At 26.7% G+C, this 21,041-nt stretch overlaps 1 protein-coding gene across 1 annotated transcript; it reads right to left on the reverse strand.

Moving 5' to 3' along the window:
- Nucleotides 1–8,513: 8,513 nt before the first annotated feature.
- On the reverse strand, nucleotides 8,514–9,281 carry LOC124940162 (late embryogenesis abundant protein At1g64065-like). The gene has a single exon (XM_047480647.1). The coding sequence runs from the start codon at nucleotides 9,219–9,221 to the stop codon at nucleotides 8,655–8,657; it is 567 nt and encodes a 188-aa protein (XP_047336603.1). The 5' UTR covers nucleotides 9,222–9,281; the 3' UTR covers nucleotides 8,514–8,654.
- Between the last annotated feature and the right edge of the window lie 11,760 nt (nucleotides 9,282–21,041).

A 21,041-nucleotide genomic window follows, 5' to 3' on the forward strand; every position in this document is an offset into this window, starting at 1 on the left:
AATCCACTCGATTCATATTACAACATTTCTTACATTTTATATATATATATATTAATGACATTTAGATTGAACTAAATATCATATATATTTGAAAAATTACATGTAAAATTAATTTTATTTTTTGTAAATCTAACAAAATCTTTAAAGATTTGTTTAATTCTTTGTATTAACTAATAAAAAATTCAAAAAAAATCAAACTTTAGATTTTGTAAATACATCTTTATTATGTCAAAAATTCAAACTTTAGACATATTGTGACTACATATATGTATATATATGGGTACAAATATTATCTAAACAAAAATTGAAACTGTTGAGTTTATATTCAGGAAAATATGAAGAAGACTTTCCTTTATATGTGTTTCTTATTTTATATTATTATGTCAGGTTAACATTTCAACTTAGAAATATGTTTTCATTATTTAATAATTTTGAATATTTATGTTTTTTTTTAATATATATATACTAGGTACAATAACATTTTCATTGACTTCGGATGATCCAACCCTAATGGATTCACGAATCAGTTGGTGTAACCTTGTTTGTCCTTTATGTGGTGGTATTTGTTTGGAAGGAAATTGTTTGTGCGATCCTGAGTCACATTCTACACCTAATCCTGAGTCACATTCTACACCTAACATAGAATTAGGTGAAAACAATTAAGAATTAATTTGTGTACAAGTTGAGTTGAGTTATTCTTGTGTAATAAAACTAAGGCTTAATTTAATATATTAATAACTTATTTAATATAAGTTTATTTGATTAATTTATATTTATGATTATCTATTTATTTATATGAATTTAAATAAAAATATGTTAAAAATATCAAACTTATTAATAATAATAATAATAAGAAAGAAGTTAACAACTTTTATCTTTCTAAATTTTTCATTTTTCTCCTTTACATGAACAAACTTCATTCTCCATTTTATTACAAAAATCATAAAAAAAATGTCATCATATCTAATATAATTATAAAATTTTAATGTATGACATACTGCTTAATTTAATATATTAATAATTTATTTAATATAAGTTTATTTGATAGTATATATTTATAATTACTCATATTTATACGAATTTAAGTGAAAATATATTTAAAATAAAAAATTAAATATCAAACTTATATTAAAAGAAAAAACACAATATTCTAACAATCACAAAAAATAAACTTTATCCTTCTAAATATTTTTTTCTTTACAAGTACAAACTTCATTCTTTTTATTTTTTTTTATAATTTATCAAAAAATTAATGTTGTAAGATTATTTAAAAAATCATATGATTATATTTAAACTAATTATAAAATAGAAAAAAATGAAAAAAGAATTGTTAAATATATTATTCGCATTAAACGCACCTATCAATCACGCACATATTCTTATTTTTTTATTTGAACCAAACGCTCCTCAATGAAATTATTTGTATTTTTGATATATGAAAATTTATATAAAATGTTATTTTCATATTTATTCCACATTGTTTGTATATATTTTCTTTCTCAAATTCTTGTCAAGAGTATTTAAAAAAAATCATAACAATGATACCAAAAAAAATTATTTAAAATATGCTAAAAATTATATTAAGGGAGCTCAATTAATTTCTAAAACACTAAAGGTTATTGTTTCGGTAGGAGTGATGTTTTTTTATTAAAATAATTAAAAGGTATTAATATATAATAATAAAAATAAATTTAAAATGGAAATAAATTATATTTGAATTAATAAATTAAATAATATATTTAATTAGAGGATAAATAAAGTAATATTTAGTTAGCATGAGAATTTAAAGTTGAGTTTATTTTTAAGAGATTACATCGGCAAAGAAGTTTTGATCATTTTGCCTCGCTTCATTCCGCAAATTTCTTCTTTCTCTCATTTGAGATAGGATTTAACTGTCTCTTTTCATCGTCGTTTGTCTATTTGTTTCTGTTTAAATTATTTTTAATTTTCATAAAAAGAAAAAAAAATAGTTGGTAATTAAATCAATATTTGTAGAGTGATTCAAATTATAATTAAACTCAATTTTAATTATACAATATTAGAATTTATCTAATTTTTTCAGTTATATATAACCTAGATTCAACTTTTGTAATGATATTTAAATTATTATTATTATTATTAAGTTATCTTGTTTGCTCTGCTTCTCATTCAACTTTTTGTAATGATAAGGTGTGCATCTAAAGAGATTCATGGTCACGTGATTAGATCGGTTATAGAGGTGGGGAAGGGAAAGCGGTTGAGGTGAAGTTGATAGATGATTAATTTGATACATGTAGAGCCGTGATACATGTAGAGCCGGCCCAAGGTTTGGACTGCCCAAGCCCCGGTAGAAAAATGTCGATATATGTTTTTGTTGCCTTAGATCTAGTTTAAAGAATTGTTAAAAAAAAAATATTTTTAGTAAGATTCTAATTTTTTAAATTAAACCACCAAATCACATCCATTTATATTTAAAATTATAATAAATTTAATAAATAGTATAATATTTTTAACAAATGGGCTGCCCCAGGGAGTGGGTTGTCCTAGCCCGAGGGCTTGCCGGGCTTACCCCAGGGTCGGCCCTGAATACATGGAAATTATGATTATATATACTGGAAATTATGATTATATATACTAATTAATTGATTATAATATGTAAAAAAAAAAGTAAATAAAATTAATTAAAATAACATAACATAACAACCTAATTTTATCTGAACTAGCTGTGTTATTTAATTAGTGGGGAATTTTAAATATACAAACTTCTCAAAAAAATAATAATAAGTTAGAGATACTTAAATTTGAAAAAATATTTCAACTACAGTGGAATGTGAAAATATTGACACTCAGAGAATTATGTGACAATAATTGAGTAGTTTAAAAATTTTAAAATTATTATTTCTATTAAATTTTTAATCTACTAAATTCATGCACATTATTCATACATCATTTGTCAATATATTTCTGAAACTTATTGCTGGTGTCAGATAATATATGAATATATGTGAGGATAAATTGATACTTTGGTCGGATTGTGAGTTGACTCACCTATAAATTTAAAACTGTTAAAAATAAAATAAAAAATGTTATATATATGTTTCAACTCGCAACCTAACAAAAACAAACAAAACCCTTTAACCAATTAGGCTAAAGTGACTTTATATTTTAAATTCAATACCAAATTTAATGAAAGCGGGACGTTTTAATAATATAAGTTCAACTTTTTAACTAATTAATATATATATATATATATATATATATATATATATTTAATTTTTAAAGTGTCCGAATTTTTAAGTAAATTATTATTATATATATATACATATAATGATGCTTAATTTTCAGAATGTTCAAATTATCGGGTCGAGAGTTGGGGTTAATTTGGATATATACGTGAGTAAATTAAAAATGTTATCACAATTTTATCTTAATTTTTTTTCTCAATTTTTATATCATTATTCGTACTCTAGTTTCATTAATACTAAAAATAATATTATGATAGAAAGGGTAATCATAATGAAGATTATATATTCTATATAGTTTAAAATATAAATTCATTTACAAAAAATACTTATTAAAGAGAGAATGAATATTATTATGAGCACATAATTAGTTTCGAACAATAGTTGAAGTATTACTTTTACAAGTAATGAAAACTTTCCATCAAGCCTCGAATATCATATGGGTCAAATGAATACATTTTATTAACACATAATAAAAAATAAATGTTTTTGTACTATGTTTTTTTTAAGGTATTTTATAATATATATATATATACTAATTAAAAAAATAAATAAAAACATATTATAAACAAAATAATTAAAGAAATAAAATCAAATGTAAAAACAGCTTTAATACATTAGAGTTGCTAGAATTGATGACCAACTTTGGAATGCCATTTACATGTTCTCAATGTAAGATATATAATATATTGATATATTTTTTTCTAACTGCTATGCAAATGCATGCAATTTATGTGTTTAATTGTTTGTTTTAGGTGATATCAAAGTTCACTGAATATCGCAAATTAAGGACTTTGTCGTGTTATTTAAATAATTTTTAAATAATCTATTATTTGTTTACCTAATACCTATTTTGTCGTCAATTAATTAAAATATTAATAACATTTAGGTATTTTCAATATGTATAAACTCAATTCAATAAATTTAGTTTTGTATCTGGTTACAAATAAAATCAATTTTTTTTACTCTAGTCTATGAAAAACGAGACCAAACAATTAGTTAATATTATAAATCTGTGTATAAAACCAAACTTCAGATTAAACTTTTGGAGTCGAAATTATTTCAGGAGAATATGATAGAAGAAATACTTGTCTCCAATCACCGTAGGGTTGTTTCAACCAAGAAAGGCATGGGAGAGTTATTTCTTTTTTTGTTTGATGAAGTCTCCTTCGGATCTTACAACTGAACTTACCTTCCGCTCTTCGAAACCTTTTCCAATTCGACTAAGGGTCGCTATAACTATCCAAGAAGACACTCGAAATTAGAAGGATAAAAATAGCCACCCGTAGTAACTCTAGAAAGAACTCCCTTATAGCTCTCCTACTTGGTGATGAATTCGAGTCTGGATTAAGATGTTGTTCCATGTATATGTGTAGGAATTATCGAAAAATTGTATGAAAAATAATATATACAGCATTTTCATACCGTACCTATCTGATTTAGTAAGAAAGAGAAAATATTATTTTCTTATTTTTTTTCGAGATATATTTTCTATTTTTACCAAACTCTATAATAAAAAGACATGTTTTTGTAATTAATAATCTTATTATATATATTTTATCTAACAAAAATAAAAAGGAAAAAAATAAATAATAAATAATTTATTTTTCTTCTTCTTAGATAAGAGTTTATTATTAATATATATATATATATTCTTCCTACTAAATTAGAATTAATTTTTTGAAATAAAAATTTATTCTCTCAACTATAAACATGTACTATTATAAATTATACTTTTTTTCATTGTACTAAACATAGTTTTAAAATACGCAATGATAGGGTGAATTTAATTTTGACTTTAATATAGTCACTTTTTGAATCGGTTAAAATCTGATCCGATCGAAAATTCGAACTGAAAACTTCCGTTAGAAAACTATCAAAATGGAGCAAACGTTGTCGAAGTGAAACAAGCGCTATTGAGTGAAGCTTGATTCACTTGTATTGACGTTGTAAATAGAAATGAAGTAAGCTTCACTCAAGTGCTCTTAAAGTTTAATCCAAATTGAAGTAGTAATATTTTCAGGTTTATAGTTTTTTTTTTTAATTCGTATATAATTTAATAATATAATATTAATGTAATTTATTTTTTAAATAACCAATCAAACAATTTTTTATAAAATTTTTTAATTGATGATAAGATGATTTAAATAACTCAACTAATTTTAGATGTATTAAAATTTAAAAAGTTTGATTATGAAAATATTTTTTTAATAAAAAAATAATATATATAAAAAATTAAGTATTTTAATTATTTTGGAAAAAAAAAGTAATTATTTATTAATTGATTAGTATGGGAAATGAGAATATGACAAATATTTAAAGATTATTCAAATCACTTATTTGAAACAAAAACACACATGAAAAAATATAAATATATTATTATTTTATATTTTTATAAATAATTTAATTAATAAAATAAATTATTTCTATTAAAGGAATTTAAATAATTTTCAAATAACTTATAATTATTTAATTAATTATATTAATTATAAATATTTGGGAGAAATGATATTCTCAACCGAAAAGTTAGCGAAAGCAAGGTGGCCTTGCCAGCTAGGAGAGAGAAAAAATAAAAATAAAATTGAAACTTTATATTTCCCCAAAAACCAAAATCTTATTATTTCTCTCTCTTTTGTTTCATTCTCTCTCTTTCTTTTTTGTTTCATTTTTCCTAAACCCACCGGCGATTCTCTTCTTTCATTTTCACCGACTTCTCTTCCGATCAATCGAAATGGTAAGACTTCTTCCGTTTATGAAACGTTTCATTTTTTCCCAAAACCAAAACCCCCACGACAATCTCTCTCTTTATTTTTCGTTTCAATTTCCCAAAACCCAATCCACTGTCGATCTTACTGAAACGTTTCATCGACTTCTTCTCTTCCGATCGATTGAAATAGAAAGTCTTTTTTCTTTCTTTCGTTTATCTTCCGTTCGAAATGATTGTCATATCAATATTTATGTTTAATGTTTATGATTTAGCTGCTGAATCGATTTAGATTAGGGTTGTAAAAGATTTGGATCTTCGTACATGACCTACAAATCAAATTAACATTATAATAAGATTATTGGTTTAAAAGAGAAATAAAATAGGCATAAAATATCGTATAGAAATCATTTCGGAGTCTGAAATCACCCTAAAATGGTGATTTCGGGATAAGAAATGCTGGTTTCGGGACTAGAAATGCTAGTTTTGGGATCAGAAAAGCTGGTTGGGACCAGAAAAGCTGGTTTCGGAACCCGAAACTGCAAAAAAAAAATCAAAATGAGTGGTTTCGGGACACTTTTTTGAATTTTTTTAATCTTAAACATTATAATGAATCTTAGAAAATCAAAAATAATTGAAGATAATCCTGTTATATACTAGAAATTTACATAATTAAAAATTTATTTACAATGTTACAATTTGTCATTTATATCACATTTAAAATACAACCTACAATTTGAGAGATCTCAAATAATCTCATTTCTTCATTAACTTGATCAATAAGAAGATCTGGATCTTCATACATGACCTACAAATCAAATTAACGTTACAATAAGATTATTGGTTTAAAAAAAATAGCCATAAAAAATCGTATAGAAACCATTTCGGAGTCTAAAATCACCTTAAAATGGTGATTTCGGGACAAGAAATGCTGGTTTCGGAACTAGAAATGCTAGTTTCGGGACAAAAAAGCTGGTTTTGGGACCAGAAAAGCTAGTTTTGAGACCCAAAATGAGTAGTTTCGGGACCCGAAACGGCCAAAAAAAATTTTTTTTTTTTCGAAATGAGTGCTTTCGGGACACTTTTTTGAATTTTTTAATCTAAAACATTATAATGAATCTTAGAAAATCAAAAATAATTGAAGATAATGTTGTTATACTATAAATTTACATAATTAAAAATTTATTTACAATGTTACAATTTGTCTTTTATATCACATTTAAAATACAACCTACAATTTGAGAGATCTCAAATAATCTCATTTCTTCATTAACTTGATCAATAAAAAGATTTGGATCTTCATACATGACCTACAAATCAAATTAACATTACAATAAGATTATAGAAACCATTTCGGAGTCTGAAATCACCCTAAAATAGTGATTTCGGGACTAGAAATGCTGGTTTCGGGACTAAAAATGCTAGCTTTGGGACCAGAAAAGCTGGTTTCGGGACCAGAAAAGCTGGTTTCGGGACCCGAAATGAGTAGTTTCGGGACCCGAAACAGCCAAAAAAAAAACTTTTTTTTTGAAATGAGTAGTTTCGGGACCCGAAACAGCCAAAAAAAACTTTTTTTTTTAAATGAGTCGTTTCGGGACCCGAAATGAGTGATTTCGGGACTAGAAATGACTTTTTTTACAACCCTAATTGAAATTAGTTCTGCAACTAAACCCATAACAACAACCAAACATTATATAATCATACTTTCAGGTCCCGAAACCACATTTTGGGTACCCATAACAGCCAAACATTATATAATTCTACTTCCGGGTCTCTAAACCATCCATTTCCGGACCCATAATGCAGCAAATACACAATAATCATAATTTTCTATCGTTAAAATCATTAAAATCCTTAACCCTAACCGCAAAAACCTAAACGATCTTCAAATAGTCAAAATAATCTACGATTCTAAAAGAGAATATGTTATTTACCTTGTCCTTGGAGATTTGGGAGATCTTGGAGTTTTGTATGGAGATGTACCTAGACCACTAGCTTGAAAAAATAGTATGAAGTGAACACGAAGGCAGACAATGAAGTGAACATACACGAAGGAGTTCTCTTACCATTTTCGATCGAAAGAAGATGAAGAAAGTAGAAGAAGTCGGGGATGCCGGAGAGAAAAATCGCCAGAGAAGAAATCGGGGTTCGCCGGAAGTGATAAATGAAAAGAAGAAAGAGAGAGAAAAAGAAAGAGAGAGAAAAAGAAAGAGGGGCAAACTGAAATATTTAATTTTTTTTATTTTTGTTTTGTTTTTTCTCTCTCCTAGCTGGCACGTGAGATTCGTGGTATTGCTTTCGCTAAAAGGTTGTTGTGTTTATCCATACTCAATATTTAGTATTCATATGTAGGTGATTATATATATATATATATATATACAATTTATATATCAATATATTTAAATTTAACTTTTTTAAAAGATATTTAAAATCTTGTACAACCCTTGTTCAACTGATTGTCACAATAGTATTAAGTTAAAATGGGATACGAGAGGTTGATTTCCTAAATTTTAAATAAAAATTTAAAAATTAAGTTTTTTCATTTAAAAGAAAAAAATAAGTTCACTTTACAAAAACATATTATAACATTAAAAATTAATTCAGTATGAATCTTATTATATATAAATTAAAATTACAAGATTAAATAAAAAGAAAAAGAAAAAAAAGTACTAATCCCAATTCCATCTGAAAATAGAAAAGATAAGGAAAGAAGAAGACATCGCCGGCGATCAATTACAGAGCAAACCGTCGACAGATTTAGCGACGATATTGAAATCCATAGTACAATTCAATCCAACCAATTTATTCTTCTTTTTCATAAACCACAAAATCACCACTTTACCTTCCACCGTCGCTTCCGCCGTCAACGTCACCTTCCCGGAATACAAATCATCTCCGATCATCTCCTCCGACGACATAACTGTTATAACCACATCCACCTTCTTCGTCGAACGTAAACCGGCCTGCCCACCATTTATACCGACCACGCCGACCGGTTTTTCTCTGTACGACAAAACCGCCGTCGAGTTGTCGTACTTAAACGGCCCGAAATTGGTGTTCTTGACTGTAATTTTAGCGTTAAGGGTCATGGAGAAGGAATTGGAGGAGGAATTGACGGTTAGGGTTTCGACGGCGACGGATTCAAGTTGGATTTTTGGATTTCGGACTTTTAAAATTGTGAAGGAAAAGATTATTACAATTGGTATGTGGAGTATGGCTCCGACGATGAAACAACGAAGAAGTCGGATGATTCTTTTACGGCGGAGCGCCGTCGCGGAATTGTCGCCGGCGGTCATGATTTTGAAAATGGGATTTGATTTTTCTTTCTCTCTCTTGAGTGAGCTTTCTAAATATCTATGGTTTCTTATGGCAGTTAGTTGATTATGATGTCATTTGTAATGGTTAAGGTCTTGTTTGATATGATCATTTGAATAATGTAATTAATAACAAAAAAAACAAATATAGATGAAGTAAAAGATATAGTTGTGGGTGTCATTTTCTTTCATATTATTTATATATTATATAAAAAATCCAAGAATGTTATTTTGTTTAAATTAATATCCACATATTTATTTTAACTCATGTTTTCAAACAAAATTATTTAGATTAATTTGAATAATTAAAATTTATAAATATTTTGATGTAAGTTATTAAAAAATATAGAAAAATAACTCGTTTAGACAGTATATAAATTAATAAAAAAGTTCATTTAAACGTACATAAATTCATTAATTATTTAACCTATGTTAATAACTTGATTAATTGTTTTTTAAAAATTAAATATTTATTAATTAAATATTCATTTTTTATTAATTAATTTATCTCTTTTTATTATTTTTTAATTTATTTTTATTAATTTATCTCTTTTTATTATTCTTCTTTTGCTCTTTTGTTATTTTTTTAATTTTTATTATTATTTTATTTCTTTCTATATTATCATAAATTATTTTAAAATTAATTGGTCTATTTTTAGAGACTAATACTTCAATATTATAATGTATAAGATAGTTCAATGTTTTGATACTTTAATATTTTCATATTTTTCTAAGTATTTTTATTAAATAATTATTTGCATAATCTCTTTTTTAAGAAATTTTATTTGCTGCAAACTATTCTTCCACAAGTAAAACACATTGTACTCGTTATATTTATAAATTGAGTAAAAATTATAAGTGAGGACAGATGAATATATTGTTCTATAAACTAATTAATTAAATATTATAATAGATATTAAACTACTTTATACATTATAATATTTAAGTATGAGTTCATAGAAAGAAACTAAATAATTTTAAAATAATTTATATTAATATAATAAAAAGTGAAATATTAGAAAATAAAATAAAATACTTAAATAGTAAAAAAAGAGATAAATGACTTAATTAAGTAATAAAAAAAAATAGTAAAAAAGAGATAGATGAATTAATTAATTAATAAAAAGAAAAGAGATATAAAATATGAATATTAAATTTTAAAAAAAAATAATCATAATTACATGAGACTAGATGAACCAATTTTTAATAGTATTTAAATAAACTTTTATTAGTTTATAGTTTTAGTGAATTATTTGTATAAGTATGTACGTCTAGATAAGTTTTTTTCCAAAATTATATGATAAATTAATATTTTAAAAAAAAAATATTTCATTGTTGATAATTTGAATAGTGTATTGATAAATTTAATAGTAAATTAGATATTTAATATTTTTGAAAATAATTATAAATAACTGATATCAAACCAGACTTTAAGTAATATAAAATAAGTCAATAGTGGGTCAGAGTTTAATGGTGTGAGGGGCCTACATTTTATTTTTTTTACTTTATTGAGTTTGGCTTTATGGTAGTAGGTACCACATGGGGGATATAGATGTTTGGTTATTTGGGGATTTTTATTGATTTTTTTTTTTAAGAATATTGTTTGACAAAAAAAATATATGTTATTTGAGTTTTTAATTTATTGAATTAAATTTTTTATTTTTATTTTGAGATGAATTAAAGAATTTGAGGGATATGATAGTGAAAATAAATAAATGAGATATATAAATTTTGAATAATTTTTTTGACAAAATAAAGACATGCTTGTTTATAGCCATGATTCAAACAATAAATATATTGTTGAGATCGACAATATTTGACATTTGAAAGTGTTACAATTTGTTTTATTGACAATAATCTTTAAAACTCAAATGATATTACTCATGTTATGCAAATTATTTTAAAATACATTTTTTATAATTTATAAAAAAATATTTAAGATTTTAATTTAAAAAAAAATCATATGTTCCTTAAATTAAACAAGAATTTATGAACAAAAGTAACAACTATATTTAAAGTATAGTTGGTGGATTTTGTTTTTCTTTTCAACTATGAATTGAATTTAAAAGACGGATTAACATTTTAATTTCTTACAATATGTTATAGAATGTTTCAAAGACCACCTAAAGAGAAAGATTTGAATATGTCAATAAAGAAAAAGAAAAAGAAAAAGAAAAAGGTAAAACTGAATTAAACTTTTGCATGTAACAATAACAAATGTCGAACTTCATTACATGCATTAGTGGGTTCAAAAAGAAGGAAAAGATGTAAACTGACAACATAGACTTTAATTTACTTTTTTGTTTTATTAATGATGTTAAAAAATGTATATAATCATTCCAATTACTTACAAATTACAATAACTTATGAAAAAGATTATTAATTAATTCAGAAAAAAAATATTATTAATTTAATATTGTATCATGATTAGTAATTAACTTGATAATGTATATTTTTAATTATCTCTATGACATAAATTTCAAGTAAGATATTAGAGATCTATTGCGAAGCATAAGCATGCCTTTATTACAAAGAAATATTATTATTACCAAACATCTTAGACTTACTACATAGATCGAATTCGAACATAAAATTGTATTTATTCGTCATATGAATCATATATGAATAAGTGATTCAGTTTCTATTCAAACTAATATTCTTGCTTAGTTTAAAATAAGAAAAATGGATTTCGGTCATGTTTCCTTTAATGTGTAAGTTTACATGAGGATCTTTTAACTCATCGTTTTATCATTTAGTTAGTTGGAATAAGTTTAAATATTTTATAAATCAAGAAGATATGGATATTCGAGATCTTATTTTCTTTAATAAGGTTCTTCTATCAAAATGATGTAGTAGATTTGCAAAATAGTCGAATATTCTTTGGTCATCGATGATTAGATGTAAGTATGATAATGACTGGTTTGATTGGTTCACCAAAATGTCTAATTATCCAGTAAGGTGTAGCATTTTGAGGGGAGTTTATTCTATGTTGAAAAGTTTTTGTGAGTAGTCTAGATTCATTGTGAGGGATGACTCTTCAATCATTTTTTGGGAAGAAATTTGATGTAGTATCAAAAGTCTATTTACGACGTATTTTGAGTTTGTTTCATTGCTACATATAGAAATTACACAGTTAAGGAGATGTTTGATCATTGGTCCAGTGGTTTCGCTAACCGAATTAGATATAGAGGAAGATTAAACATTTTGGAGAATTCGACGAATGTGTAACATTCGACGAATGTGTATCATTCATAAGATTAAACATTTTCTAAGATTCATTTTGGAAAGCTGGTAGAGTCGACTAGGGGAGTTAATCATTTTTCTAGAGAACTTACGAGCTCGATAACTTATTTAGTAATTTTTTTTCTTCTTCATGCAGTGTCGGCCCCGAGTTTTGGGATGCCCTATCCCCAATAAAAAAAATTCATTTTTTGTTGTTTCCCTAGATTTAGTAATAAAAATTGATAAAAAAAAATAATGTTTTTGATGGGATTTGAACTCTTAACTTACTTAAAACTTTAAGTATGTAGCTAGAACCACTATACTACAATATGATATGCTTATAAATCATATATTTATCTATATATAAATTATATATTTTATTAAACTGGGGAGTGGTCTGCCCTAGCCCAAGGGCTTGTCGGGCTTACCCCAAGGTCGGCCCTGTCTTCATGTTTTTGTAGTTGTGTGCTTAAACGAATTTTATCATTTTAAATATATTTAGATCATTTTAAAAAATCAGTAAAATATGTGCAAGAGTAAAAAATGCAAGGATTACGAGTTAATATCATTCTTTAGTTAAAGGTTCTCTTTTTACAATGATATAACTAAGTATTATATTTTGTGATTAATTGATCAAGTTTAATAGCTTAAGCCATTGTTTTGAAACCCGACCCGATCCACCGGTTGGATCGGCAAACCCGGTGAATCGGTCGTCAAACTAGATTGGGTAGATTACCGATATCTAGTTTTAGACACTAAGAATGACAAACTCTTTCATTCACTTCAAACTTCACCTCTTACCTGAACTAACTGATTTCGTTTTTACCAAACTAAAAATCGATTTAAAGTGACATTGTAAGTCATAACTTAAACCTAGTTTCTTTTCCAAATAAAAGTATAGATATCAAAAAGATTGGAGGTTGTAGTTTAACTTAAACTGATGATGTTGGTGAATGGTGTAAACGTTTTGCGAATAATTAGTAGTTGATATTTATTTTAATTGTGTTAATCCATGACTTAAGAGTTTGTGTTTATTTTAATTGTGTTGTCCCTAATAGAGGTAATGAATATATTGTAATTGCGAAACAATATTTTGAATTTTGATTTCTACTTTGACTATTATTGTATAAATAATTTGATTTTTTTTCCATTATGAAACCCACTGGTTGAACCCCAGCCTTTCATCTGATTGATGACCGAACCGATTTTCAATACCATGGCTTAAGCAACAATATTGCTCAAATTTTCTTTTTTTATTATTATCATGTTGATTATTAACAAATTATTTTTATGTATAAATATTTTCATAAAAAGTTTGGGGTATACATTACTTAAATGAACAAATGCAAAGAGGTCACTATTGTTCAATCCTATATATAAGTCATACCACTTAAGCAAGGAAGGAAACTATCACAAACTAGTAAATATTAAGCAAAATTAATTAATTTACTGAACTTTAAAAGATCAAACTCATTTGTTCATATAACTGTAATTCTAAAAATTCAATTGCATTATGATTATAATTCCAAATATAAACCTTATGTCAATTGTCAAGTTATAATAATGATCTAGAATTTGAACATATATTTTTATTCAAATCCAAAATAATACACTAGATCAATCATAGATTATCAATGTAAATCAGAGGGTTAATTAATTGCAACCAATATTGATTAGAGATTAATGTCATAATTAATATGGACATTGATAATTTTGTAAATAATTTGAAAGCTAATTTTTTTTATTGTTTATTCAAATTCTAACAAATCTTATTGAACCAACAAAGTGTTTCTAAAAACTATTTAACATTTTTTTATTATATATATAAATCATAAAGTAAGGACAATAAACAAAAGCAAACTTAAAAACTTAAGAGGTCTTAACATGTCCCCCAAAGTTCATGGCTAGAGTGGTTATAATGGATATACTTTTTATAATAAACATTTTTCTTAAGAAATAAATAATTATTGAATAAATTTCATATTATAAATAATATATCTATTCCATGCATTTTCACTATAGCTAGAGATGTAGCAGGTTGTATATATTTTTTAAATAAATCATTTTATAAATCAATTAAACAATGTCATCAATAAAGGACCAAATGTTCAATAAAACTAAAAATAAAAATAAAGATAATCCCAAAACAGTTACACACCTTTGTAATCCCATATCATCCGAAAATTAGTTTCCCAATAAAATGTTAACATGTTTCAAATAGATAGATGGATATCTTATAATTATTGCGCCTCACCTGAATAACTTTCTTCATCAGCGGTGACAACATTGTCGACTTGAGTGATAAAATGAGGGATTACTATTCCAAGCTCCTTAAATCCCATAAAGGTGTCTTCCATCACAATGGGATTAGGAATCAATTCAATTTTAAATTCTTCCTCGTTAAAATAATAGCTCTCGAAATTATCTTTTCGTTCTATAAATGGACCTTGTGGAGGCGATGATTTTGGCAAACTCTGGGCTTTGGGCTTTATAAAACTACTAGTTCTTCTCAAAGACTTGGGCTGGTTGGGTGGGGCATGATTGTGTTCTCCCACGTAGCAAATTTCGTAAGTATTTGAATTTTCAGAACTTTTGATCTTCATGTACATTTTTGCACTACATCCATTTGTTGTTTTACATTTGTAGTAATGTCTGTTAAAAAAAAAAAGATGTTTCACTAACTATGCGAATATAATGTATACAAACAAATGAATGAGAAATCTCGATTACCTTAGTTTAAAAATCATAAATTCTAAACTATCGTAGCACAGCCCAATATATATATATATAAAGCTCAAAACCGAACATAAATAAAAGAAACCTGGGATATTTCGAGCCTTTGATGGACTTCACACCGTACTTCTTCCAACTCCATTCTTCACCCTTAACCAACTCCTCCCTTGTCATCGATTTGCAACTTTTCAAGTATTTCTTGCAGCTGTAAAAAAATAAAAAGAATATTGTCGCTAATACTTATTAAGATTTAAAATAATACAAAAAATAAGAAGATATACATGCCTTTGTCGAACTTGTCGTGACTTAGCCTCAGAACCATAAATAGGCGGCTCAGGCAATGGTTCCGACCGCGGTGAACTACCGGAATAATCAATTGAGGGCGAAATCCATTGATTATAAACAAAATTCATCAATGGATGAATTTCATCAAGTCCAAGGAATTGGTAACCAGATTCATCAACTGGATTATCAAAAAAAATGAAAGGATTCGTTTCAAAATCACTCATGTCTGAAAAATAATCAAATTGAAAGAGAGAGTGAAAGATCTTAAACTTATTATATTTTACAGAAGTATAAATAAAAATAGACAGCTCAACATTGCTTAATATCATTTATATTGAACAAATCTTGTTTAATATTTCATATCATTTTTGGTCAATATTTAATTAATATCATTAAAATCAAATTATTGTTAATATTTACTATATACATATATATGTATTTATATAAATTCCTTTTGTATAATTTGAAGTTATTTTAAGAAATTAAAAGGCCATATTACCAAAAACACAAAAAAAATTACTTGAGATTTATTGAGATTTTAGGATTTTATTTTATTTTTAATAAAACCTTAGTTTTTGGACCTTAGGATATATAATTAGGTTATATAATATTAGTTTTACCCTATATTATATAGACATAAGAGTATATTTGTTTCATAAGTTATTTATGTATTTTTTTAAGAAATTAGTGGTTTTTTACACATCATTATATTATTTTTCTTAATATGCATTTAATTAGAAACTCGAGACTCGAGAGCAACAGTAAGTAATTTATAAGATTTCAAAATATAAACTCAAAATCTCAATCGAATCCAACCGAAAATTTTATTTTAGTAATATATTCAATATAATAGATAAAATGTGTTCTAATTATATATGATGTCCTTAATTGGACTATTTATGTTTTTATAGTGTTGAATTGGATCCTTAATTTTCTTATTCTATATATTTTGATCAGAAAAAAAGAGTAATATTTGAGCATTCTAATTTTTATGTAACTTTATGTTCATTTAATATTTTATTCCTAATTATAAAGTAATTGTAATAGAGAATAAATCTGGATAAAAAAAATAAATTAAAAAATTGCAAGCTATGTATGTTTATTAACAATATAAAATAGAACTTACTATTCAGGCTTGGACATGCCTTAACTAAAATATGAACTTTGATATTTTTGTAAATAAATTGAAAGCTACATTATTGATTATGTATTGAAAATTCTGAAATATCTTATTAAACTAACAAAATATTTAAAAAAACTGTTTAAACATTTTGATATTAATATAAATATATATAATATAAATATAATTTTTGAAAGAAATAAACAAGAACCATAAAGATCAATAATATTATAAGAGAAAAAATAAGTGCCAAAAACTAAAACAAAAACAAAACTAATGAATTTAAGAGGTATTAAATTGTCTAAGGGCATTATTTATATTGGTATAGAGTGGTTATGCCAAATATATTTTTTTCACAACCATTAAACATTTGAAATAGTTTGCTTTAAATAAAAAGAATTGAGACACAAATAAACTTTTTATTCTTTTATTAGAAATTATATATCTATTTCATTCATTTGCATCCTTACCCTTTGTTTAAATATTGAATAAAGGATCAAGAAATGAATGATGTAATGTTTCAAATAGATATATAGAGGAGTTTATAATTATAATTTGATCATATGTGGAGATGACACCTCAATAACCTTCGCCCGTGCCGGTTGTGGTGAAGGCAGCGGTTGGTATGGCGTCGGTGGTGGTGAAGGCAGCGGTTGGTGTGGTGGTGAAGGAAACGGTTGGTATGGTGGTGGCGGCATTGTCGACTTGAGTAATAAAATGATGGTTTATTATTCCAAGCTCCTGAAATCCCATAAAAGCTTCCTCCATTGCAATTGGATTAGGAATCAATTCAATTTTGTACTCTTCGTCATTGTAATAATAAATCTCCGAATTATCCTTATTTTCTTTAAACCCTCCCTTAATGCTACCACATCTTGTCTTAATAAAGATACCCGAACCTAGTTCTTGTGATTTCGTCAAACTTTTGACTTTGGGCGTGATATAATTCCTAGTTCTTGTGAAACACTTTGGCCCATTAATTTTGGGTGGTGCGTGATTGTGCTCTCCCAAGTAGTAAATCTCGAAAAAATTTGATTCTTCAGGACTTTTGATTCCCATATACATCTTCGCATGGCATAATTTATCCGTGTTACATTTGTAATAATGCCTAATAATAATAAGAATATGTTTCACTAACAGTTCATATACAAAATGAATAAAGACTAAACTACCCTTAAAGTCACAAATTAAATTATAGAACCTGGGATATTGTGAGCCTTTGATTGGCCTCGTGCCATACTTCCTCCAATTCCATGGGTCAGCCTTAATCAGCTCTTCTTGTGTCATTAGTTTGCAATGCTTCTTAGATTTCTTGCTGTAAATTTGATAAGAATTAAATGCATACTATCGTTAAAAGTCCGTTATATTATTAAAGATAGTAAAAGAAAAATGAAGAACATGTATAAACCTTCTTCGAATTCGGCTTGGCTTAGTGATCAGAACAGGTGCTGAAATGAATGAACCATGATTAGGTGGCTCATGCGGCTGGTTCTGTTCATCTTTGGTTTGGTCGATAGGAAAAATGGGTGAATTAAGGGAATAATGATCAATTGTAGGAATCCATTGATTATAAGCTTCCATAGGATGAGTTTCTTCAAGTCCTAGAAATTCATAACCTTTTTCAAGAACAGGATTATCAAAAGAGATGAAAATGTTTGATTTAGAATTACCACTCATGTCTGGAAAATTCTGGATTTTGAGAATTGAGAGATAGAGTATATAATCAAAATTCTCTTATTTAATGAGTTATTGAAATATTTAACTTTTTATTATTTAAATCTAACTTTTTAGATAATGTCAAATTAGATAGACTTGAATGATTTATTTTTAATGTTAAAGAATTGTAATAATAGATTCTCTATTACTACATTAATTCCATACTATCATTATCTTTTTTTTCTTTTTCCTTTTTTTAATTAATATATATATATCTAACTATGTAAATTAATTAAAAAAAGAGTAATACAAAAGTGAACAAGAATGGAACAAATAAAGTGATGAATAATTTGAATAATCTCTATAAAGAGTAAAAACAATTACCCAAATAATCAGAGAGGTAATTACACTTAATTCAATCAAAATGATACATGTTTGGGCATCAATCATATTTTGATTGTGTTGTATTTATAACTAAATGCTTGAGTTAAATATTTCTAAGAACTTTCTTATGATAGAAGAATATATTATTCTTGAAACAATATTGTAAACTATTATATCTATTTATATACCAATCAATAAATATATTGTTATTTAAGTATTGTAAAACTAGAAAACTTAATAAATTTGTGTACAAGGTTAGTCCTGCGCCAAGTTTGGGGTGTTATATAATAGTTTAAGTTTTAGATTAACAAATTAATCTAATCTAGTTTATTAAATGTTATATTAACACTAATAAAGTTGCGAGTTCAAATTTAAAAAATATCTTTTAATTTTCGACCCTTTGGAGATAGATTCCTCATAGCTCGACTCACTCTAGGATCAGCTCAGCGTGTATATATATATATATATTTTATCTACCATTCACAATTATTATATGATTTTTTAAGTACTTAATCATCCTACATTATTTGTTAATTTGTTATGCTTAAGCTCAAATATACAGTTACACTTCAATCTAATTAAACCAAAATTAGACATAAAATGTATCTACGAAACCTTTGTCTAGTTTGTTAGGAGGTATTCCGAACTCCGCTCCGAATCAACCTTTTCTGGCTCGTTTAAGGACTCATGTATGGATGGTCCAACTATCTCCCATTGACTCTGGTAGAATAGTGCATGTATCCCATCTGCCCCAGGAGCTTTCAGCGGTCCCATCTTTCTGCTAACTTTACTTCATCAATACTTGGGCGACAGCCTAAATGAAGCACCCGGACAGCCTAAATGAAGCACCCGGGAGCTAAGGTTTGGAACCCTAGTTTTTTAGTTTTTATTTTCTTATTTTTTCGAATATGGGAATCGCAATAATTGAGAAGTCCTCCGTTGCCATTGAATTTTGGGGGTGGGAAAGGCAGATTCGGAAATGGCCGGATTAGTAGGAAGAAGGGTGGCCCCACCCTGAAACAAACCCATAGATTCGAGAACTTGGAGAGCTCTGGGCTGTCTCCCTACTAGTATGGTAATAATGTGTCCAAAATCTTCCTTGTTCCAAACACTCGCTCTCTTTTTGAAGGTGGCTTCCTTACTGAAGGAGCAAGGAGTTCTTGAAGTAAATTTGGTAAAGAGAGAACATAGTGATAGGAAATTTAAAATAGAACTATTTTTCAGCCTTCTTATTCCAGAACAGTCGTGCTTTCTGCAACTAATTCATCTAGGTTAGCTCTCAGTTGGTTAGGGAGTTGAACTGAACTTAACTCGGAAGGAAGGAATTTTATTAATCCAAATTTTCCAAAGCACAACCATATGAGCCTTTTCTTAGACAGCTAGCTAGGAGAAGAAGATCGAGAAAGCTAGTACGAAAGTGGTGTAAAACAGATAGAGTTATAAAAAAATGGGCTTTCCGAGATCGCATAGAGTGGAATGGAAGCCAAGTCTAATTCGGGCCAAGTCTAATTTAGCCCTCTAATTAAATATTGTTCAGTATTTTCTCCAACTTGCTGTCTAATTCGGGCCAAGTCTGCCATGGACACACCAGGATCTGTCCTCGAGAAATGGGACTGAAACTGGTTCTGCGTGTCCTCCCAAGTGATAATCGAACAACTTGGAGCAGGTATGATTTTTTCCTTCAAAACAAAGGTCGCATGAGCAAGAGCACAAGAAAAGCAAACAAAAGCACTTTCGACCCTATTACAGTAAATAAGTTCACTCGTTTCAAAATTATTAATTTTATAATTAAGATTATTTAGTATGAGAATCATATACCCAATACTTTTATAATTTTTTATCAAAATGACAAAATTCAAGAAAAAGTCAATTTTATAAAAATATCACATTTTTATGTATAAGTCTAAAGTTTGATCAAAATATCACATTTTTATTTGTTTTCAATCATTTTCACCTAAAAAGTTTTTTTTTTTTATCTAATGTTGATTAGCACAAAATACTACTTTTTAAAAGGCTCAATGTTATGGTACAAGTGGGTTTCACTTCTCTATATGTAAAGATTAAAGAGTTTATTTAAAATAAATTTATTTGATAGCCTATATTTCAAATTACCACTTTTTTTTGTTAAGATGGAACTTGTTAAGTGAAATAAGGACAAAGCCAGTGAAGTCCACCAATTTCAAAAAAAGTTCAAACAGTCCACAAGCCTTTAACTTAGTTCAATATTAATCCATTAAGCTTATGCATAATCATAAAAAAAAAATCACACATTTTTCTCTTCTATATAATATTGGAAATTAATTTCTTTCTTGTTACGAAAATCTCTATTCTCTGCACAGGAAGGGTTAAAATAGTAATTATTTTAAAAAAATACAACTGTTTCGCCTCCTCCACGTGAAGAA

The sequence above is a fragment of the Impatiens glandulifera genome, chromosome 5, assembly GCF_907164915.1.
Source record: "Impatiens glandulifera chromosome 5, dImpGla2.1, whole genome shotgun sequence".
Lineage (NCBI taxonomy): Eukaryota > Viridiplantae > Streptophyta > Magnoliopsida > Ericales > Balsaminaceae > Impatiens > Impatiens glandulifera.

Coding starts and splice junctions, on each gene's coding strand:
- LOC124940162 (XM_047480647.1), bottom strand. CDS start 9,221: ATGACCGCCGGCGACAATTCCGCGACGGCGCTCCGCCGTAAAAGAATC.